This window comes from Lontra canadensis, unplaced genomic scaffold (genome assembly GCF_010015895.1).
Source record: "Lontra canadensis isolate GAN:19392208 unplaced genomic scaffold, GSC_riverotter_1.0 scaffold228, whole genome shotgun sequence".
NCBI lineage: Eukaryota > Metazoa > Chordata > Mammalia > Carnivora > Mustelidae > Lontra > Lontra canadensis.
Genome location: NW_022631222.1, coordinates 224,673 through 247,748, shown reverse-complemented (window position 1 = coordinate 247,748; position 23,076 = coordinate 224,673). Strand labels below are relative to the sequence as shown.

The following is a 23,076-nucleotide window of genomic DNA, read 5'->3' as shown; positions in this document are numbered from 1 at the left end:
GAGGCCTAACAGACAGCTTGTCAATCACATAGCTGAGATCATTGAACCCCTGATTGGAAGAAGGACAACAGAGAGCCCCAGAGGTAAACAGATGTCAGTATCCCACTACCCACCCCTAGAATCAGCTTCCCATCTCCACCAGCAGACCTGCCCAAAGCCTCAAGGCAGCTCCAGCCAGTTCTCCCCATGCCCTTGCCTGCTGGGCCTTATTTCTCTCCACTCTCCCGTATCAGGACAGCCATACAACCTCCCCCTTTCCTTAAACACAGCAGCCACTCCAGGGCCTTTGCACACGCTGTTCCTCTGGTCTGGAAAAGTGCTGCTTTAGATCCATGTGGCCCATTCCCCAGCTCCTCATGTTTTGGCTCAAATACCACCCATGTAGCCTTCCCTGGTCATCATATTTAAAACTGCAATCTTCTCTTCAGCCCTCCTCCCTTTTTTCCTACAAGTTACTTCCTCACGTGTTTTAATAACTCCTCACACTGGAGTATCAGCTGGGTGCCAGGGGCTACTGCAGGACCTGATGCTATCACGTGCATGAGTGGCTGGCTAAGTCAGAGTGAACTCCATGGTCACTAGATAATAAGAAACAAATATCTGGTCTTTGTTCCTGGTTCTGGATACAGAGCTTTCAAAACCCTTGGAATTTCCCTCGTGATGGGGATGAGATGAGCCTCTTCCATTATCCACTATGAACCTCTTTTTCAAGTATACCTGAGTTTATGTGAATGAGTGGACACTTGTTGGTGGGTCCCAGGTGGCTTCAGGATGGATGCTAGCTGTCAGAGGAGCCAACCATGTGATTAGAAGGTTGGAACTTTCAGCCCCACCCCCAAACCTCCAGGGCGGGTAGGGGGTTGGCGATTGAAGTAAACTAGCAGCCAGTGATTTAATTAACATCTGTGTAGTGAAGCTTCCCAGAACCCTAAAGGATGGGTCCCATGAGCCTCCTGGGTAGTGAACACACAGAGGAGCTGGGAAGTAGTGCTCCTAGAGAGCATGTGGAGGTTCCGCACCCCTTCCCCAACACCTTGCTCTATGCATCTCTTCCATTTGGCTGTTCCAGAGTTGTATCTTTTATAATAAAATAGTGATAATAAGTAAAGTGCCTTCCTGAGTTCTGTGAGCTATTTTGGCAAATTATCTGGGGGGGGGTTGTGGGAACCCCCAATTTGTAGTTGGCTGATCAGAAATACAGGAGGCCTAGGACTTGCGATTTGCATTTGAAGTAGAGGTTGCGTAGGGAGAGCCTTGGTGAGACTGAGCCCTTAACCTCTGTGGTCTGCATTAACTCCAGGGAAAGTGGGAATAGAATTATTCATGGATGGAGAATTGGCTGGTTTGGGGAAAACTCACACACATTTGGTGCCAGAAATGTGGGTAGAAATAGCTCTGTCACCAAAGGCAGACAAAATTCTTGCCCAATGTGTCCAGCTTGGAAACAGTATTTGAATGTTTCTATTAGCACCACTAAAGGAGCACAGGGCAACAAAGACCACCCACATGGGGCAAGAGGGGCCAGGCTGGTGGGACAGCACACCTACTGTCACAGGCCGTGGGCTACACAGCTTGGAGCAGCCTCTCCTATGCTCACCAGGCAGTCCGAGGTGATGGGTGATTTTGCTGAAGGAGAAGCTGTTTCTCCCTCAATTCAGAGATGAGCTCATGTTGCCACTGGGCCAATAGCCCCAACTTGACCATTTGTCTTAGAGCGGCAGAATGCTCAGGTCCTTCCTCACTGGAGGCTTGTTAGGAAACGCAGTCTTTTGAAAGAAAGCATGTGGCAACAGAGAAGGGAGCGTTGTGCAGAGAGACCCTTTGCCAGTGGTTCCCAGTGTGTTCTGGCAAGGCCTCCTGCACCCCTGAAGGTTCACAGAGCTACTTCCATTTCTTGGACAAGTATGGGCTTGTCTGTGAATGAGGTCATCTGACAACAGCCTCCCTGGTTCTCAGAGGTATCTGGAAGGTATGGGATAGAGGACAGTCTGTCATTCTTAACCCTTACACACCAATGACAAATGAGAATTCCACCTTACCTGCCTTCTGTCCTGAAATTCTGTATGTTATTTCAGCATGTTCCCACTCTCCTGTGAAACCTGGAGACAGACAAGGGCTGACCAACTCCTTTCCATCCTCAGCTGAAATAAACAGATAAAGAAGAAAGGCACATTACCACAGGAAGACTGGCATGTGGATTCTGCTGGGAGGAGGTCTATATTCTAGTGAAGGGGAGGTTTTTACTTCTCCCTTAACTACCTTAAAGAATTTAAGTAGGGGATCTGGCCCAGAAAGAGAAGTATTACTAGAGATAAATTTTTATCTAAATGACCACTGTGTGGAAAGGCAAACATCTAATGACCAAATATCTGTTCTTCTTTTGTTCTGTGAATCACCCTCCTTCCTTTAAAGCCCCCGGCCCCTAGCCTACTCCTTAGCTCCAGATGACCCACAGCTTCAATTGCCCAACTTGTCCTTGGGTATCATTTTCTTCTGGGGCTCCCATACATATGTAAACTTGCTTTTCTCCTATTAATCTGCCTTATGTCAATTTAATTAATAGACTAGCCAAAAGAACTAGAAGGGCAGGAGAAAAATCTTTCCTCCCCCGTAGTTGGTGAGCTAGCCAGGAGAAACTTCACTGGCCGCATATTGCCTATTCAAGGGCTGTGGCAGCGGGGAGAGCCTGGGACCTCTGACAGGTGCAGCAGAAGGTAAGAATTCTTATTACCACGTCAGGCTCCTGAATCTCTGCCTGCAGGATCTAGCTGAAGCAAGTGGGGAGAATCTTTCCCCCCCAATTTCTAAGTTTAGATTAGCAGGAGAAAATATCTGTGGAACCAGTTCCTTGGGTATAGTAACCAGTAAAGATTTATTATGAGTATTCTTAACGTTTTTTTCATGTGTTTCTTCCTGGAGATGGGAACTGCTTTTTTTTTTTTTTTTTTTTTTTGCTTTTATCTGTTGTGTCATTTGTCAGAATGAAAACCACGAGGTAGGATGCAGGCCTGGGCCCTATAAGCCTGCTGTACAGACTGGGCTCACAGACTGGTAACTTCACAGTTCTCACCAGGCCAGTATAGACAAATGTTGCTGTGGGTCAATGTGCACACAAGGTAAAGGCAGTTACTAACGAAGAGCTTGGAAACCAAAGTTGCAAAACTAGTGGGCATGGGTTGAGAACTTAAAAGCTGTTAGAGCACTCCCAGCCTAACCCAAAGACTCCTGTGTTAGGATGAGTTTTCACACTGCTGGCTAGGTTGATGCTAGGTCACCAGTCAAACTCAAGAAAATTTCCATGCAAGGAACTCTGTAAAATACCTCACAATTTCCAACCCAGCAGCACATCCCTCTTTGGTACAATTTGGCTCTGAGACACCAAAGGTTCAGCTCAAGCTGTTAATGTGCCTATGAGGGGTTTTCCTTTCATCCTGTTCATGTCTTGAGAGCTTGTCCTTATGACCAGTGAGAATGTTCTCTCTGCATGTATCACATGCACCTTGGTGGCCAGTTGAGTAGCCTGGGGTTCTGCAACTTTAAGTCACAAGCAGCACTTTCTGTCAGACTGTGAGAGCTCTCAGGAGAGTTTGTTACAGGGGTCCTGGTCCATAAGGGGTTTCTGCCATCTCATTCTCACTGCTTTTTGTTAGTGCTGGAAAGGTCCCATTCTAGTAGTACCTGCCTGGTGTCACAGATTCACAGGTCTATGAGTAGAGGTGCCTCATGTTCTCACAGGAAACTGGAGACAGTGTTTTCACTACACCATTCTTACTGCCTGTAACAACAAAGGGCTTTACTATCTTGGACTCTTTCTGGGAGTAAACTTTCTGGATCTTATAAGGGCTGCATTTTTTGGTACCGTTTTTTGGGACACCTCTTATATTCATGGTTAAGCCATAAAAAGGCTTATTGGTTTGTGTCACTAGAGAATAATATAAGATCCTGCTTACCAATGGCAATGGCCAGACAATGGATATTTTGAATTGACAATATTTGAGAGAAAGAAAAATACTTTTGAGAGCTCTTGTCCTAAATAATTATCTTATTGGTATCTATGGAAAAACCAAGTTAAAAAAAATAGACACAAAGAGATGTAATAGCTAAGCTTTAGGGACTCACTTAATAAGATGGAGGAGGAGAGAAGAGACATTAGACTTAGAACAAAAATTAAAGTCCCTGTCTAACATAAATTTCCCTTCTTAAAATCTGGCCCTGTCTCCTCAGCAAATTCTAACTCCCAAACTCTCCTACCTTCCCCAGAAAATCCCTTAAATACCCAGCTACTTATTTTAGCCTCCCTTTTCCTATAAGATGTACAGAGAGCATTCTGGCTTGATCTCTAAGCCCAGGGAATACATGTAATTCATGTAAATACTAAAAGCCAGAGAACAAATTTAACAGAAGCACCTAAGGTAGATAATAGATAATAAGCTTTATACAGAAGGCTCATTTTGCAGGGCTCTATAGTCAGGCTCTGCCAGCTTCAAGCCTTCCGTGCAAGGTCCTTTGCAGCTATATCCCAGGCCCCCATCCAAATAATTCATGTCCCCAAGACAAAAGCATATTTTTAAAATTATAAAGCCCTTAATAGCCTTGACTTTTAAGGACCCTACCAAATTAAATTTTAAGTTGAATTAAACTTAATTGATTGATTGATATCCATCACAACCCCACTCATAGGGACCTTGTTTGGCTGCAAAGGGGTGTTCTTCCCACCCATGAGATTATGATTATATTGTAGTTATCAGACAAGCCGGATGGTCCTCTGGAACCAACACCACCTCCCTTGAGGAAACAGATGACTAGCATTTCTCCTTGGTCTTCCTACAAAGGATCAGCTGAAGGCTCATGAGAGGGGTTAATATAGAGGCTTTTCATTCTAAGGTAAAGGTCTAAGGTTGAAATGTGCACTCAGAAAGGAGGCCTTTGTTAAAATGCTTTATATGGACTTTACAAAGGCATACTCCATTAATCCTCGAAAACATCTGCTGTTTGTCCCAACTGAAAAATGACAAGATATTTGAAAGAGCTGTTTAAATAGCTCTGTGGTTGGAGACTGGCCAGACTAGAAGCTGATATTCAGAGCCTGATAAGATTTTTTTAGGTCTCCCCTCCAAGCTAAAATGAAACTATGTACCCAGAAGGAAAGAAAAACCTCCTAAAGCCTCTGTAAAAAGATTTGTTAAAACATTCCAAAGCTCTCTGATACAAAAAAAAATACTGAGGACAATGTGGTTGGATGGGTAGATCAATCTGTGATGCCATTTAGGCTGCAACCCTATTCTTTACAGGAATTGAGAGCAATTGTGCTCATCTTACAAATCTCTGCAAAACTAAATATATAGCTCTAGAGGCAGCTCAAAGTTCACCTGTTCCAATACTCCCCTCGACCACGATTTATCTTAAAAAACCTGTAATATGCATTTTTCCTTGTGCCTCTGAAACATAAAAGTTAAAGTACAAAATTCAGGGAAGTAATTTTTTTTTAATTAACATATAGGGCAGGTAATTCTTTTTATTTTTATTTTTATTTAATTTCTTTTCAGTGTTCCAGAATTCATTGTTTATGTACCACACCCAGTGTTCTATGCACTACATGCCCTCCATAATACCTACCACCAGGCTCACCCAACCTCAAGGAGATAATTCTTACCAGCAGAAAAACAAAAGAGGGAATTATCATTTGGAAGTTGGGCTCATGGGAAATTTTAAGTGTATGGAAGCTGTAAAGGCTCAGTTTGCACGTGTCTGTATGTTTATGTATTCTATACATATGTACTGAAGTTGGGTGTAATCTTCCATGTCAACAAAATCAATTCGTAAAAAAGCTCTACTTAATTGATTTGAAGAAATTAAGTGCCTTATATTAATTGAATTCTCAGGAATATAACAGAAACTAGGGACCTCTGGCAGGTTCACCTGGTAGAGCCTGTAACTCTTTTTTTTTTTTTTTTTTTAAGATTTTATTTATTTATTTGACAGACAGAGATCACAAGTAGGCAGAGCAGCAGGCAGAGAGAGAGGGGGAAGCAGGCTCCCTGCTGAACAGAGAGCCTGATATGGGACTCGATCCCAGGACCTTGGGATCATGACCCAAGCCAAAGGCACAGGCTTTAACCCACTGAGCCACCCAGGCGCCCCAAAAGCCTGTAACTCTTGATCTTGGGTTCATGGGTTCGAGTCCTATGTTGGACGTAGAGTTTACTTAAAAAATAAATAAATAACATAAATAAATAAAAGTAAGATCTTTAAAAAAAGAAAACTAACCCAAATGTTTTTCAAATTCATGTGATCTAGTATTAACCTTTAGTAAATAAAAACTAGTTTAAGTTGGTTGATTAAAAAAGAAATGTCTTCAGAAGTTAATCAGTATGGAATATAATACTTTTATTCTAGCTTGGTTTACTAAAGTAAACTTGGTTTACTATGAGTTCATGCTATCTCTTACAAAAATTTGTCAGCAAAGGCACCTGGGTGGCTCAGTGAGTTAAATCCTCTGCCTTCGGCTTAGGTCATGATCCCAGGGTCCTGGGATCGAGCCCCACATCGGGCTCTCTGCTCAGCAGGGAGCCTGCTCCCCCCCCAACCCCTCCTGCTTCTCTGCTTACTTGTGATCTCTGTCAAATAAATAAATAAAATCTTTAAAAAAAAATTTGTCAGCAAGAAATATAGCTTGGGCTGATGGCTTACTTTGTGTCTCATGAAGCAGTCTAAATAGTTGTTAAGAACAAGTAAATATATATAAGCAGTATAAAAGGTTTTTAGGTGAACTTTTTAGCAATAATTATCTTTTATGGTGTGTGTACTTAAAGATAGTTTCCCCAAATCTTTCAGGTAAGCTGAAGCTTTAAACTTTTGCGAAATGATAAATTAAATTAACTGAATATCCATGCCATTTCTGAATAAAGCACCAAACATAGATTTACATACTTTTAACTGCTGAACAAAGATTTATACAGTATTCCTTTTAGAGAAGAACTAAAAGGTATTTGGGTCATGAGTTAACATACATCTCTAGAAATTATTAAATGTATTCATAAGTTTGCCATTGTAAATAATGCTGGTGTGACAGTTCACTACTGCTTACTTCTTAGTCAAGGTTTCTAAGGGTTAATTCTAATTAATATATGTAACTAAAATTACTAGAAATAATATAAGAGAAACAACTCTGTATGCAAGGAAAGTAAGATGTGTTTTTGGTAAGAAGAGATATGAGGTATAAAGAGGCATTTTTTGTTAAGGGAAAGTAAATTTGTCCCAGGTAAAACTAGTTATTTCCAGATGGGAAACAGGAAAATAAAGACAGATTAAATGGAAAGCTAGAAAGAGGGGGAAAATGCTACCTTGTGTGGTTCAGGTGGCTAAAATTGAATGAATTTATTTTAACGGTTATAAAGTGAAGCTTTAAAATCAGCAGTGTACTTATACGAGACCAAAACTAGATGTTCTTTCACCTGCTGAAAGGACAGTTTTCTGGGACTACTGGCCTGCTAAGACTGTGAAAGGCTTTTTGTCACCTTCTAAGTAACCAGTCTTCAAAAAGCAGATTATATTTTATCAAAATAATTTTCCATGTTTTATCAAGTCTTTGATCAGTTTTGCTCACAACTACGTAATGTTCTGTATTTGCCCTTAAAATCCTTTGTCACTTTGGTTAAACAGATAAGTAATGCTTCATAATGATCTGTTAACCTATTTAGTCAAGTATCCAAATCTTGTGGTATATTTGACAAATTTCCAACATCATTCTAAATGAAGTCTTTTATGGCCTTAAACTCAGTTTGAGATTTTCAAGAGGGCCCCTAGAACATACCGAAAATCGTGGTTTTGATTTGAATTTCCCTGATGGCTAATGATGATGAACGTTTTTTCATGTGTCTATTAGCCATTTGTATGTCTTCTTTGGAGAAGTGTCTGCTCATGTCTTCTGCCCATTTTTTGATGTGATTATCTGTTTTTTGGTATTAAGTTCGAGATCTTTATAGATCTTGGATATCACACCAAACTGTGGAGAGAGCCAAGATGCCCGTCAACAGACAAATGGATAAAGAAGATATGATCCACATATACAATGGAATATTATGCCTCCATCAGAAAGGATGAATACCCAACTTTTGTATCAACGTGGGTGGGACTGGAGGAGATTATGCTGAGTGAAGTAAGTCAAGCAGAGAAAGTCAATTATCATATGATTTCACTTACCTGTGGAGCATAAGGAATATAATGGAGGACATTAGAAGAAGGAAAGGAAAAGTGAATTGGGGGAAATTGGAGGAGGGAGACGAACCATGAGAGACTGTGGACTCTGAGAAACAAACTGAGGGTTTTGGAAGGGAGGGGGTGGGGTGTTGGGTGAGCCTGGTGGTGGGTATTAAGGAGGGCACCTGTTGCATGGAGCACTGGGTGTTACACCTAAAAAATGAGTCTTGGAACACTACATCCAAAACTAAAGATGTACTATATGGTGACCAACATAACATAATAATAATAAAAAAATATGTGCTCTCTGTTTACAAAAAGAGATGTCACACTGAGTTTATCTGGTATGTTGAATTACCTGGTAGGCATGTCAAATAAGTGATGGTAAGCCTTCTTAGGTTATAATATACAGGTAAGGGGCACCTGGGTGGCTCAGTGGGTTAAGCCTCTGCCTTTGGCCCAGGTCATGATCTCAGGGTCCTGGGATCAAGCCCCACATTGGGCTCTCTGCTCAGCAGGGAGCCTGCTTCCCCCTCGCTCTCTGCCAGCTGCTCTGCCTACTTGTGATCTCTCTGTTAAATAAATAAATAAAATCTTTAAAAAAATAATGTACAGGTAAATGTTATTAACATAAGAATTATAGAAATTTTATGAAATTCCTAAAATTCTGATATTCCCTGGTATAATGTTATCAGTCATAATTGTAGCTATTACCTTAAAATACTGCACACCACAGAAATAACCAGACTTGTCAATTCTGCTACAATGAACTCTCATTATATCTTTAATAATGGGCATCTTAAGTCTTTTGTCAATTACAGTTACTGTATTGCTATGATTCTGGGTAAAAGTGTTCCTGCAAAAGCACTTCCAATCAAGGAGATTTAAGAAAAGGACTTTTGACAAGTGAACTTGTCAAAAACTTGTCAGAAACCTCCAGGTTTCTTATAACCTTAAAGGCCATAAAACTGGGCTGGTTAAGAATTTCCAGAACTAAAGGGAAAACTGGATTTAAGGAGAACAACCACTACTCATATGGAACTGAATAAATGGAGGAGGAGGATTATAATGTTTATGAGTTTTTGTTTGAAACACTGCCTGTTCTGTTTCATTTTTCCAGATTGAAGGAAATCTTTACTCTTTTCCTAAGCTATCAACAATTTGGTAAGATATACCTTTGTGAACAAAGATGAAACAATTGCTTTTTCTCTCTACCTGATCCTTCCACAATTTGGAAACAGTGAATATTCTTATTTTCATGGCAATATAGTTATATACATAACTTCAGGAGGAATCTATTCTCCTTGTGTCTCCAGGACACAACTGCAAATGCCGGTTATATTACCAAGGCTTTGACTGGAATGTCATATTTGAGAAGGATGTGTGAAATTCAGATATGACCAGACAGCTTTAAGGAACTAAGGGTGACTTTATGAAACCAATGAAGCCCCTGGAAAAATTAGCCTGGTACCTTGCTCGCAGGATTCACAGCATTTTTACCAGGTGAGTAAATAAGGTCCTTTCCTGGCAGGCAGAGAAGCCCATGATATTTTCGGGATCTCCAGAAGAAAGGAATTCACTCAAATCTAAAGGTATGGCAGTTTAAGTCTGATGGCCAAGGATTGCCTTTCTGGCTTTAAGAAGTTTTTAAGAACTTCAATCTGAGACTCCTTATGAAAAGTTCCAGCAAAGAGAATTTAAAAAGCCTAAATGGAAAAAAAAAAAAAAACAAAACCTAAATGACCAGTCCCTATTCTCACTGCACTTATACAAGTAATCAAACCAAATTTATTGACACTAGACTTAATCTGCAAACAAATTAGTCTTACTGTTGTTAATCTTCAGTAGACTGTAGAAAGAAAAATTATGTTTCAGTAGAAACCACAGTATACACTTGTGGGTATTAGATTCTACTCCTGCTGTCTTTGAGGTTTTCTTTTCTGCCTATAAATTGGTCTGGATCTTCCTTATTCTACCTTCCTCCAATATTTGGCTATAACTCTCCAAAATAATATTTCCAGTTTTTCTCTCACCCCTCTGACTTGGAATCACTGAGAACTAAAACTGCCCTTTTTTCAAAGTCATGCAACCTAGGCTAGATGCTCTGATAACAACTTCAGAAAAATCACCACAACAGCTCAAGTAGAGATAATCTTCATGCCTCCTGCTATGTGGACCACTCCGAAAGATTACCAAAGACACTGAAACTGCAACAGTAAAACCTATCAGTTTGCTGCTGCCTGCCCTCACTCTGTCTGAAGGTGATTCAAGCTGGAGATCTAGAAATCTTTGTCAACTGGATGCCTTCAGAATGCAAAAACTGGGATTATAATCTGTTCCAATCATTAACCATGATTTATTTCCATAGAAATGTCTTTTATTAAATACCTGATTTCTTGTACCACAGGCCTAACTTGGGAGCCCACCTGCATCACTGCCTCCTGAAATGAGACACAACTGTCTAACTGAACCCATTTATTATTGGGACTAAGAGCCTGGTTCAGTGAGATGGAGCAATCTAGCAGCTTGACTTCTGGACTGTGAAACTTCCTAGGGAAATTTCAAAGACAGGACTGAGAGGAAGTAAAATACATTACCCCAAACTATGCCACTTTGTCATGTGGACTATTGTGAGCTAAAGACAATCTAGACCCAGCAGATTCAAGAAAAACTTTTACCCTTCTCTTAACTATCTAAAAGAATTTAGATACGGGGTCTGGCCCAGAAAGAGAGCTGTTAACAGACATAAGGTTTTAAGAATGACTTCTGTATGCAAGAGTAAACATCTAATGACCAAACGTCCACTCTTCTTATTGTCCTGTGAATTATCCTCCTCCCATTTAAAGCTCCAGACCCCATCCTATTCCCTAGTTCAGGATGGCACATAAGCCTCAATTGCCTGACCTGTCCTTGGATGTCATATTCTTATAGGGCTCTTGTATAGACATAATTAAAATTTTCTCCCATTAATCCGTCTCATGTGAATTTAATTGGTAGATAGGCCAAAAGAATCTTGAAAGGCAGAAGAAAAATTCTTCCTCCCCAATACTAGTAATGAAGGCACTGGAGGGCCAAAGGAACATTCTTCCTTTTTGCCAGATGAGACCTGACCTGTGTAAGCATTCCAGGTCAACTAGGGGATGCAAGGCTTTCTCTATCACAGAAGCTGCGGCAAAGCCTCATTAGTTCTAGACATAGCCTCTCCTAGCTTACATGCTCTGAGGCGCTTCAGGGTTCCAGGCACTGGGCCAAGTGCCGTTCAGTCAACGGTCAAAACCACCCTAATAGAAGGGAAACAAACACTACCTGATTTTATAGATGAATGAGGCTGTTAGAAACCTGGCAGGGCCAGGACAATGCCACCATGCCATGTATCTGTGCTGCCCCACAACACATCTGCGGCCCCACAAGTAACAAAGGGCATATGGTGGTTGGCCTCTAAGGTTGGCCTCATGATGCCACCCCTCAAGGATGTGCATGCTAAGTGAGTTCCTATGCCTGCCCTTGATTCTGGCTGGGGCCTGCTTTCACTAGCAGAATGTGTAAGATATGATGGCATATGATTTCCGGCCAGTCTTCCTTCCTGAGCTGCCAGAGAAGTGCAGGCTGTTCTGCTGGGGGACGCCACGTCAGGGAACACTGAGGTGTAAGACATTCATGCAGCCACCCCAGCTGTCACCATACAAGACTCTAGGGATCCCAGGAGAGGCACTTCCCAGCTCAAGCCTGTGCAATCACAAGATACTGTAATAAAATGATTGCTATTTGCTAGTTTTGACCACTCATTTTAGTGTGTACTTGTGCAACAACAGATAATACAATAGGGAGATGCTTCCTCTGGGGCAAGGAGCTGTCCACACCCTTCTTAGCAGGTGTCACAGCCCTATGTGTCCCAGGTAGGCACTTCATGTAGTTGATGGGTTTAAGGTTAGCCCTCAACAAGCAAATGGGTAACTGCCTTCTTCCTGCCAGCTAAATAGGTGTTATCTGGCCACAAAATGAAAGTTACAAGTGTTTCTGAGACATGGAAATGTTTTTGGTTTGCAATAGAGGAATACCATAATGAGGTTAAACACCAAGATTTGAAATAAGATGTATGTGAAAAACAAAAATTCCAGTCAGAACAACCAGGCCCTTGGAAGAAGTGCAGAGAAGTGGTAGGCCTGTGGAGGGGAGCAGGTGTGGGGCAAGGAGAGGCATGTGGCTGGAGCATATGTATGGGCCCACAGGCACACATCTGGACCAGAGGCATATGTCAAGGCCTTCAGGCCCTGATCGATGTCGTCAGGAAAGACAGGCCATACCACCCTTGGAGCAACGTTCCCCTATTCCCAAACTGGGACACAGTGATCTCCTAAGACCTCCTTAGAGTTCATGTACCTGTTGGCCAGCACCAGGCTTCTCCTCAGCCAGGCCAGTCAGGAATGATCACAGAAGGCCTGGGAGGAAACAACCTGACCTGACATAGACTCCATCTTCAGTTCAATGCCATGTCTGTAGGAAGGGCCGAGTTCATGTTTAATGATCCTTCACAGAGCAAGAGAAGATGGAGGGACATCCTCATAACACTAGAATCTCTGTGAATGAGGGGAAAATTCTCCCCAGCTCCACAGCAGCAGCCCCAGAATCATCTGCTCATGGTCCCTGCTGTACTGTCATAAAGAATAAATTCCCTTCAGATGCTTAAAAACCAGTCCACTCCAAACACAGGGGATGACTAAACAGTTACTTGGTGGCTAAATGACCACAGCTCAGTGTTTGAGAAATGAATTCTCCAGCATCTCTTCCTTTTAAAAAATAACAGCATACATACACAAGTAAAACACATGACCATTTGTCACTCTCATAGTGCCCACTGACACGATGTGGGGTGCATTCTTCCCCACACATCCCTCCTGGGCTCTCCTAGTCCTGCGGAGCAGGGTCCAGTGGGCTGCTATGATGATGGAGGGCAGGGGCACATTTCCTGAAGGGTTCCTCAAGCCTGCTGAGCAAGGAGGACTCTCAACTCTCATTCCACTCACCAGGTTTCCCCTCTATGCCACCCAGAATCGCCAGCCGCGCCGACATCAAACCGAGCCCCAGGTAGCTGTGGAAAGAAAATTCTGGGTGAGGGGCTGGCCTGCCACAGCAACCGCTGGGTAACATCTTCATTCCTGCTTCCAGTTCAACCTGTCCTAAATCCAAAACAAGTGGGAAAGGGAGGAAACCTGTGGCGAGGCAGCAGACTTTCTGCTTCTAGAAGCCTTTCTTTATGGAGGTTAGGGCATTCAGCTCAACAAATGAAAGCCTGTTACTTAATAGGAGCTTGCCTAGGAGCCTCAGATGCCAATGAATGACACATGGCACAAATGTGCCCTGATCTTTTTGGAGTGCATATGCTTTACACCAAGAATCGACTGAAGGTGCCATGTGGTAAACAAATGGACAAGAAAATTCCTGCACAATCCATGGGCTCGTCCCTACCAAAAGAAACCTCCTCCAAAGCAGAACAAAATAAACACACAAAAAAAGAAATGGGATTTTACTGTAGGCAGACTAAAAAATGAAATGGGGAGAAGGCAGGAGGAGAAAGGAACAGCAAGGGAGGAGGAAGTGCTAGAGGGAGAGCCTCCAGCAGTGGGGTTTCCAGGTGCTCTGGGTCACAGCACAGGGCTGGCTGAGCAACAATCCTGGGTGGGCAGCCTCTCCCTCTTCCCCCAACTCCCAAACAAACCTGTAAGAATAGAGCTTGTAGGTCCGATTAAACATCTGGAGTGACGTCAGGTAGCCAGGCGGGGAGGTCTGGAGGGTGTCCTGAAGAAGAACATGAAGGTTATTATCCTTCCTGCTGGTCTTTCTTTTGAAAATACCAGGGTATTCATAGAGGTATTCAATTAAATTAGTTTTTCATTAAGTCACATGTGAAAGAGTTTGAACAAGCAATGAAAAATAAAATGACCAAAATGAAAAAATGTTTTTCCTCCTCCTAACTAACATTTACCATTCTGACAAATATGGCCCAACCAAGACAATTGTGAATAAATTTAAGTACACTTCCACTGTAAACTAAAAATAATAATAAGAAAGTGATGGGTGAGGAATGCACTGTGGTTAGAGCAGCAGACGGTCCAGACTAGAAGCATTTTCATCTCCTTTACAATATCTCATCCCACAGGGCTTGAGGCTCTCTCCCCTTCTAGGAGTAGACTAAGTAATGGCCCCCTCTCTGGCTTGTCCTGGGGGAAAAGGGGACATCGCACATCCTGTGGGTGGCCCTGAGGGTTCTAGGTAGTACCTAATTTATCATCGCACTGAAGATCAACTTTCCATTTCTCCCCCCAGGCAGAATTAAAATCAAGTGAAGGAGCATTAATTGTGAATGAATCTGGTCTTCAGGACAGAAACTGAATGCACAGGCCCAGAGGCACCAGGTTAACGGGCCTTCCCTGAGGGACTACAACTCCTGGTGGCAGGTGGCTTCTGGAGGGTGGGGGCCACAGTGGAGCAGCAAGGGCTGGTTACCTCAACTCTCGGAAGGAAGGTGATCTGAGTGGATCCTCCGCCTAAATCCAGCATGCCCATACTGCTCCTTCCTGGGGTTTTCAAACTGCCTGGAGCAGAGTGAGTAGAAACCAACACAGCACTGTCACATAGTAAATAGATGAGAACAGGTGAAAAAGTACAGCTAGTTTGAGAGCCAAGCCCCACAGTGGAAAGAAAAATAGACAAGCAACTGTGGGTATTTAACAATCTCCATGGAAGGATGCACATGTTGAATGGACGGACATGAATGTGGCTCTGCCAGCTGTGGCTTTAATTTGAACAATGTAAAACAATACTGACCTTCAGCAGAGAATCAATCGGTGCCTGCCTTATCTACTGCTCACCCCCAGGGACACTGACTTCCATCACATCCCTTCATGCCCAGAGGCATGCCTTCCCCCAGCACTGTGCTCCTAATGTGTCCCTTAACATGGCTTTCCATCCCCAAGGGGCAGATTCTGTTACAAAGCTTCTTTCTTTTTCATACATGCATCTCACACACACTGGTCTTTGCCATAATTACAATAAAGGTACAAAAGCAACCTATACTGAGAATAATCTAAGAAAAATGATTCCTTGTCATCTTGTTCCAAGAACACATGTTTCTGTTCCCTCTTCTACCTAGAGAAGAGGAATTCAATTTTAAGGTGAAGAGCATTCCCACCACATTGAATAACTGAAAGTATGACAGGTTTTCTTCATGACTTCCCTTAGAAATGAGAGGACAGGGCCCCTGGCTGAAGCGGATACAGGAAGCAGGAGCTATGCTGTAGAAAGCCAGGCATACAAAAAAGCTCCCTTCCCCAGCATTTTTATCTGGAAGCTTGATATTCGCCCTGATGAGCCCTCACCCAACCTAATGCCCTACTTTGAGCCACTACCACTTCAGAAACCCAAGGGGTTATTTGAAAGAGTAGAAATGAGACCTCTGCCATCAAGAATGGCATCTGTGGACTGTCTGCTTCAGGGAGAGGGAGGAAGAATGTACCTGTTAGGAAGTTGACAGTGATCCACGCTGAAACGCCTACAAGAGAGGGTCATAGACAGCATGTGAATTACCTGAGATGGCTGTAAACAACACATGCACTCAAATGACCACTTTGAGATTCCAGGAGCTCAAAGTGAGCGTCCCTCACTCCTCAGGCTCCAGATCAGCTATAGGAAGAGGCAGTGGTCATCAAGTCACCCAGCAGCTTCTGGCAGACTATTCCAGAAGATGCCATACTACAACACTACAATACTCGGCCAAATGTCACATCTCTCCCTTCTATTCTTTATCATGAACTTCCTCTTTTTGGAAAGAGAATTTTGCTCTCCCTCTCCCCTGGTCATATTTTAAAATCAGGAGCTGGTGAAGAACCTGATGGTCTCTATCTCAGCATTAACAATACAACAGCAAACTTCTAAAATCTGGGGATTCTCTCTAAATGCTCTTAAAGCTGAAAAGAGGATTTGTTTTCAGAAACTTCATCTGTGCCAGGTTTGGAGCTCGTTGAGATGAGAATTTGTCTCTAATACTGGCCCCCCAGAGATCCTCTGAAGACAGTGACACTGTGAATACAATGGGACTGTCACTTTGGTTCTTGCTTGCCCATGTCTGACTGAGGAGAAAGCTCCCACAGCAGCCCTGCACACAGCCTGTCTCCCAGGACAGCCTCATTGCACAGAGAGCTTCTGGAGACCCTACCTTCATCCGTTCCGTTCATGATGGAAACACAGTCATCTCCTACAAGGAAGGGCGATGCCTTAAACACTTCTTTCACCTGAATGTAAAGGGAGACACGCCGTTATCCTTTACAGTCAAAACTCAAAGTTCCCCAATTACACTGTGCTTTCAGCAAGTCATGACAAAACAGCAGAGGGTGTCAGCTGGTGCTGTGAAGTAATAAAATTCATGTTTTATTTTAAATTTCTCAAATCCTCTGCAAGTGATATGCTTATCTACTGCCTGGACTGGTGAGGCAGATGCTACCCTGAAGAAAACCTTCTTTTTAAAATTTTTTTATTGTGTTATGTTAGTCACCATATATCATTAGCAGTGTTCCAAGATTCATTGTTTATGTACCACACCCAGTGCTCCATGCAATATGTGCCCTCCAAAATACCCACCGTCAGGCTCACCCATCCCCCCACCCCTCTTCCCTCTAAAACTGTTTCTCAGAGTCCATAGTCTCTCGTGGTTCATCTCCCCCTCTGATTTTCCCCCTTCACTTTTCCTCTCCTTCTCCTAATGTCCTCCATGTTATTCCTTATGCTCTATAAGTAAGTGAAACCATATGATAAGTGACTCTTTCTGCTTGACTTATTTCACTCAGGATAATCTCCCCCAGTCCCGTCCATGTTGATACAAAAGTTAGGTATTGGGGCGCCTGGGTGGTTCAGTGGGTTGAGCCTCTGCCTTCGGCTCGGGTCATGATCTCAGGGTCCTGGGATCAAGCCCCACATTGGGCTCTCTGTTCAGCAGGGAGCCTGCTTCTCCCTCTCTCTCTGCCTACTTGTGATCTCTCTGTCAAAAAAGTAAATAAAATCTTTAAAAAAAAAAAAAAGTTAGGTATTCACCCTTTCTGATGGCTGGGTAATATTCCATTGTATATATGGACCAAAGCTGCTTTATCCATCGTCTGTTGAAGGGCATCTCAGTTCTTTCCACAGTTTGGCTATTGTGGACATGGTTGCTATGAACATCGGGGTGCATATGGCCCTTCTTTTCACTACATCTGTATCTTTGGGGTAAATACCCAGTAGTGCAAGTGCCAGGTCATAGGGTAACTCTATTTTTAATATTTTGAGGAATCTCCACAGTTTTCCAAAGTGGCTGCACCAACTTTCATTCCCACCAAAAGTGTAAGGGGTTCCCCTTTCTCCACATCCTCTCCAATGTGTGTTTGAAGAACCCTGTTTTAAAGCCACTCTGGGCTAGAAGAGCTCAGGGCCACCTTGAGGCCCCCAAACAGTGCCCTGCTTTAGACTGGAGATGAGATTCCAGAATCTCCTCAAAGCAGAGCTCAGCCTGGGACCCAGGAGATGGCCCTGTAGCCAGGAGGTAAGGCAGTGAGCAGCAGCATTTGGGTGCACTTCCTTCTCCATTTTTTAGCAAGTACTGACACACAGAAACTTCAGTACATCTGCACATCCCAACTACACCTGTGACCTACAATCAGACTTGAGCATGTAAAGGTAACTTTTACAAGGGACCTTGACCAATGTACAACATTTCATCATTTAGCAGCTGCATAGTTTAGAAACAGTACTAATGATGAAAAGCAGTTTCCCTAATGGGCCTGACAACAAGAACTATCCAGGCACTTGTAAGAAACAGGGTTTATGGTTTTTTTGCAGGGCTGCCGCTAGGCTTGGTGGCAATTTGGGCCATGTGAGAGTCAGATCCTTGCATGGGTAGGGTAAAGGCCTCCTCAGCAGTTACATCTGTGGATCAGACCAAGAGAAGAATTGGCAGTTACCATGAAAACATGCAGCCTGGAAATGAAGCATCAGGAACTCAGGCTTCTATAGCCCTCTACAAGGATCTAGTCTCTGCATAGGGGGAAGCCCTTCAAAAGGCCTCAACACATACTTAAAGTTACCGTTATTACGTAACAAGGTTCATTATAGAAAACAGGAACAGCTAAAGGTGATGCTGTTAACATTTTGATGTGTTTTCCTCTTCAGGAAGCTTCTACATAGCCCATTTGACTGCTCAGACACTGGCTGAGTATCTGGTGTTTTCAGTTATCCTAAGCTATCCACCACCACCCCGCCCCCCCCACCCCCCGCCCCGGGGGAAATGGGTAAAATCACCTTTTGCAGTAACTTTTGAGCCTTTTCTCCTGGTAACAGACGTAAACCAGCTGTGGCCTTGAGGACCAAGGGGGTGGCCTTCCAGAAGTCAAAAGGAACATCCTGTTTAGCAACATCCAGCAATTCCTGAATTCCTGAAGTGCTCTGTGAATGTGGTGAAAGTAGGGTCTGTCAAAGCTCAGCATACAGGGTCACAGATGCTCCCCAACCCTTTTGGCTTTATTAACTTACAAACACATCCTCTTCTAACTTTCCAAATTGGCAGAAAACAACTCAAGTGATGCTCGTGAGTGTGAGGGGTATAGGGACCAGGCGAGTACAGAGCAACACTCCTGGCAGTGGTACATGATGGGGTGAAGACACATAAGAGGGTTCTGCTATTCTAAACTCTGGCAACCAAAACCCTGCCTAGCCCCATCACCAACCCTCACCAGACAATCTCAGATGAGCTGTGACTCCTCTGGACATCATGAATGAATCCTGGGGTTCCTCATGGTGCTGAAAACCCCAAAGGAATCATCTATACCTGCCAGAATGCTTGAGATCCAAAATTGGCTAAGGCCCTGTGTCAGTGCAAAGGTGGGAAAACAACTTTGGTAAAGTACTTCTGGATATTACCAACAGCTACAAAGCTGAGGGAACAATTTGGCAATGCCTGCCCAAGGAGAAAACGTACATTCCTCTTACTCAGAATCTCATTCTATGAATTCATCTGAGATGGATGCCCTTATATATGTGGGTAATGAAGTTCAATAAGGTGACAAACTGTAGCCTTTCTCAGACATTACCTGAATGTCCTTCAGGGGAGGACTGGTTCCCATAAATTCAATGTGCCCGTACACACTGCAATATCATTGCCAGAAAAATAAAGAAAGCTCTTCTCATTCTGATAGTAAATACTTTCTATGTTATATTGTTGAGTAACACAAGTAAGTACGTGACAACATGAATACCATTCTATTGTTTATGTGAAATAAACAGGGGAAGGGGAAGAATACAGATGAATTTGCTCATAGGTTATGTCAACAAGCCCTTGAAAGACATAAGAAATCAGGGGGCACCTGGGTGGCTCAGTGGGTTAAGCCTCTGTCTTCAGCTCAGGTCGTGATCTCAGAGTCCTGGGATCGAGTCTCGCATCGGGCTCTCTGCTCAGCAGGGAGCCTTCCCGCTCTCTCTCTGCCTGCCTCTCTGCCTACTTGTGATCTCTCTTCTCTGTCAAATAAATAAATAAAATCTTAAAAAAAAAAAAAGAAACCAGGATCAACAGACCTCCTAGGGAAGACTGGAGCAGGAGGAGCACTCTCACCACCTGCCCTGTGAAGCAGTGAAATATGTCCCACTTGAATATGCATCGCCTAAAACGACTAAGGTTTTAAAAATCTTCTGAGTTTATTCTAAAGCTAACTCACGTGTAATATTATAGTTACTCTAACATCACTCATTTTGATTTTTGTTTTCAACTTGTTTTTTAACCAAGCCACAGGAAAGCAGGCCTATGAATTTACTGTCTAAGATCAAGATGGACCTGTGCGCAAGAATGTATTACCTTTTCTTTTTTTAAGATTTTATTTATTTATTTGAAAAAGAGACAGAGTACAAGCAGGGGTAGAGGCAGAGGGAGAAGTAGGCTCCCCACTGAGTGGGGAGCCTGACATGAGGCTCGAACCCATGACCCCAGGATCATGCCCTGAACTGAGCCACTCAGGTGCCCTAATGTATTAGCTTTGAAGACATACTTGACTCAAAAGGAACTTGTAGCTATGTTACTACCCAGTCCATTTCATCAGCGCCTTAGCAGAAATACAGGTGTCCTGTACTAGTGCAGCTGTAAGCTTTAAGGAGTTGAGAAGTATAAAAGTTACAAATTTATAAAAATCATTATTGGACAGTTTAAGTAAATCACTTTTATTTGGTTTTGTGGATTTTTGCAAAACACATTTTAAGTTCAATTTTTTTGTCAACTTTTGTCATCTTCAGTTGAAGGAACTGGAACAAAAACAATTAAACCCTCAAACACTGCTTTTTTGTCAGTTTGTAGCCTTTGTGTTTTTGAACTGCACCAAGACTTCTGTGTGGCATGCCTGGTGGTTGGGGGAAGGGCCCGGGAAGCTGGAGTGTGGGGGAAGGTGGTGGGGTAGGGGTAGTGGTCCTCCTTTGGCCCCATGCACTGTACCAGTTTCCCCCATCTGACTATCCTAAATAGCATGAAATGTTTCAGGGCAGCACCATCAGAGATGCTTTCCTCTGCAAAGATCAACACACTCAAGAGAAAGGGAATTGGCTTTAACAAACTGCAGAGTTGGAAAACAAATCTGAAGAACAAATAGACCTGAGAGAAAATCATTACCTTTTCAACATCATCAGCATAAGCAGAAAGACCTGGCTTCAGTGCTTTGAATGTCTCATGCGTCAAAGTGGGAGTTTCTAAGAGGAAAACATGTTTAAAAAAAAAAAGTACAAGTGTGAACACATATATATGAATATATGAATATATACAATTATGGCTAGCCACCCTTTTTAAAGGCAAATGTCTGAAATCAGACCAATTCCAAAGTGACCGGAACACTGCCTCTTTAGCCCAGATAAACAAAATAAGCATTCTACCTGATGCTTTGGTCAGAACTTTTTAAAAAAAAAACCAACTTTACTGAGGTATGATTTACATATAAAACTATATCCATCTAAACTGCTGAATTTTAATATGGTTAATTCTTGTTACATTGACTGAGGAGCAGGGCAGATGATTCTAAACTGCAAATATAAAATTTATTTTTCTATCCTGGGATGGGTGTAGTAGGTTCTAAAGAACATTTTTTTTCCTCTTCGTTTAAAAAAACAGTTGTCCTAAATTATGAAGGCCCTCGATTCATGTGCATACAGCAGGGGACTGTTTAGAGGCACATTGGTGGCCAAGGGATGTTGGCCTGAATTTGGACATGAAGACCCAGGAGGAAAAATCAGGGACAGAACTTTTTGAAAGGAGGTCTCTTTAGAGATAAAACACTGGACTATGGCTATTAAAGGATTACATGCTGACAAGTTGTCTTAAAAGCTTAAAAACCATTTTTGGAGGTAGGTAGGTCTGGCAGATAAAAACTCAACTACTGAACTGAGTTAAAAGATAAAGCAGATGAAAAGTAAAACATGACAGCTCTGGAGAGAGCTACTAACAGTGTCTGTTGCCACCAGCTCTGTTAAATGCCCAGAACAGTGTCTACTCAAAAGGTATTGAGGGTCAGCAAAGAACTAGCTATGGCCGATGGACCTACTGAGCAGTCAGGGGCAAAACACTCACAGGCTAGAAGCTGGAGGGTGACTCTCAGAGCAGGAGGGTACAAGAGGTGACAGGAAAGGAGATCAAAGGGAGAAAGGACAGAGTACAGAGCTGCACAATGGACTGGATCTCCCCACAGAAGCAGCTACGGGGAGAACACACATAAACTCCCTCCACCCTAGTGCTGGAAGCCTGCAGACCCCCATCCGCAGTTTATAACGCAGGTTATAACGGGGCTCAGGCTCCAGCTCCCTTCTCACTGCTGAGGCCACTCTCATCTGTCACTCTGATTGGACCCACTGGGCTGCACCGTGTCAGTCTAGGTCCCAGCTCCTTGGCTAGTTCATGACTTTCCCAGACTCTGCCTCATACTAGCCCAAGTCAGGGGCAACTTTCTGCCTTAAACTCTCTCAATGCAGCTTCTGGCCTAAGTCATGATCCTGGCCACCTGATCTGCTGCTGAATGCTGGGATTAGACAGCCTTAGATTAGCCACCTAACACCCTCAGGGATCTCAGATGCCTTCAGGTGGTCACCAGAAGCTACTGTGAGTAAGGACAGTCAGGAAGTCCTGGGAAACTTAGATTCCTGGGCCCCAACCCACACCTGAACCAGCCTCTCTGGGAACCTGTATTTTTGACAAGCTTCCAGAAAGACCTGGCTTCAGTGCTTTGAATGTCTCATGCGTCAAAGTGGGCGTTTCTAAGAGGAAAACATGTTTAAAAAAAAAGTACAAGTGTGAACATATATATGAATATATGAATATATACAATTATGGCTAGCCCAGTCCGAGGCAGGGCATCCAGCCTAACCACTGTGCTGTAAGTGAAAGAGATCCCAAGAGCTCTGCTGTGAGTGAAGAGATCCTAGCAGTGAGAAGCCAAGGCACTCTACCCAGCATACCTCCAGGTTGCCGGCTGAACTGGAAGATGTGGACGCGGGTTCCAGTGCTTCCTGCATCAAACATGATGCCGTAGAAAACTTCATGACCATGTGCAGCTGTCCCTGGGGCACTGTGAGCCTGGTGGCCCCTCCGGGCCCCTGATGCCACCTCAGTGATGCTGAAGAAGGCCTGGGTAGCAGAGGCCCAGTGCCACTTGATGTAGGCGACATAGATGAACAGGCATATGAACAGCCCCAGGGGGTACGCCACCTTTGTCATCTTCAGGTTCCCATTATTTGGTATTTTTCTCATTTCTCTGTCTGCTGAGGACTGTGCTGCAGCTGCTGAAGGGAAGGCAGGAAAGACATGTTAGGATACACGCTTCTGGGGCAAGTCAG

The 23,076-nt window shown here is 43.2% G+C and overlaps 1 protein-coding gene across 15 annotated transcripts in view; it reads right to left on the bottom strand.

The window, feature by feature from the left end:
- ENTPD6 (ectonucleoside triphosphate diphosphohydrolase 6) overlaps nucleotides 1-23,076 on the bottom strand; it is a 47,956-nt gene that overhangs the window by 4,405 nt on the left and 20,475 nt on the right. For 9 of the 15 annotated variants that reach the window (XM_032849424.1, XM_032849415.1, XM_032849414.1 and 6 more), the window contains 9 exons: nucleotides 22,699-23,022; nucleotides 20,870-20,946; nucleotides 18,523-18,666; nucleotides 16,412-16,487; nucleotides 15,713-15,748; nucleotides 14,704-14,792; nucleotides 13,916-13,995; nucleotides 13,224-13,288; nucleotides 2,040-2,141 (listed from right to left, as the gene is read on the bottom strand). In XM_032849424.1, coding sequence (XP_032705315.1) covers nucleotides 2,040-2,141; nucleotides 13,224-13,288; nucleotides 13,916-13,995; nucleotides 14,704-14,792; nucleotides 15,713-15,748; nucleotides 16,412-16,487; nucleotides 18,523-18,666; nucleotides 20,870-20,946; nucleotides 22,699-22,990 — 961 coding nt within the window. In that variant the 5' untranslated portion in view covers nucleotides 22,991-23,022. Of the gene's footprint in view, nucleotides 1-2,039; nucleotides 2,142-13,223; nucleotides 13,289-13,915; nucleotides 13,996-14,703; nucleotides 14,793-15,712; nucleotides 15,749-16,411; nucleotides 16,488-18,522; nucleotides 18,667-20,869; nucleotides 20,947-22,698; nucleotides 23,023-23,076 lie in introns of those variants that run through there. The other 6 variants (XM_032849416.1, XM_032849423.1, XM_032849419.1 and 3 more) reach the window with 5 other exon arrangements.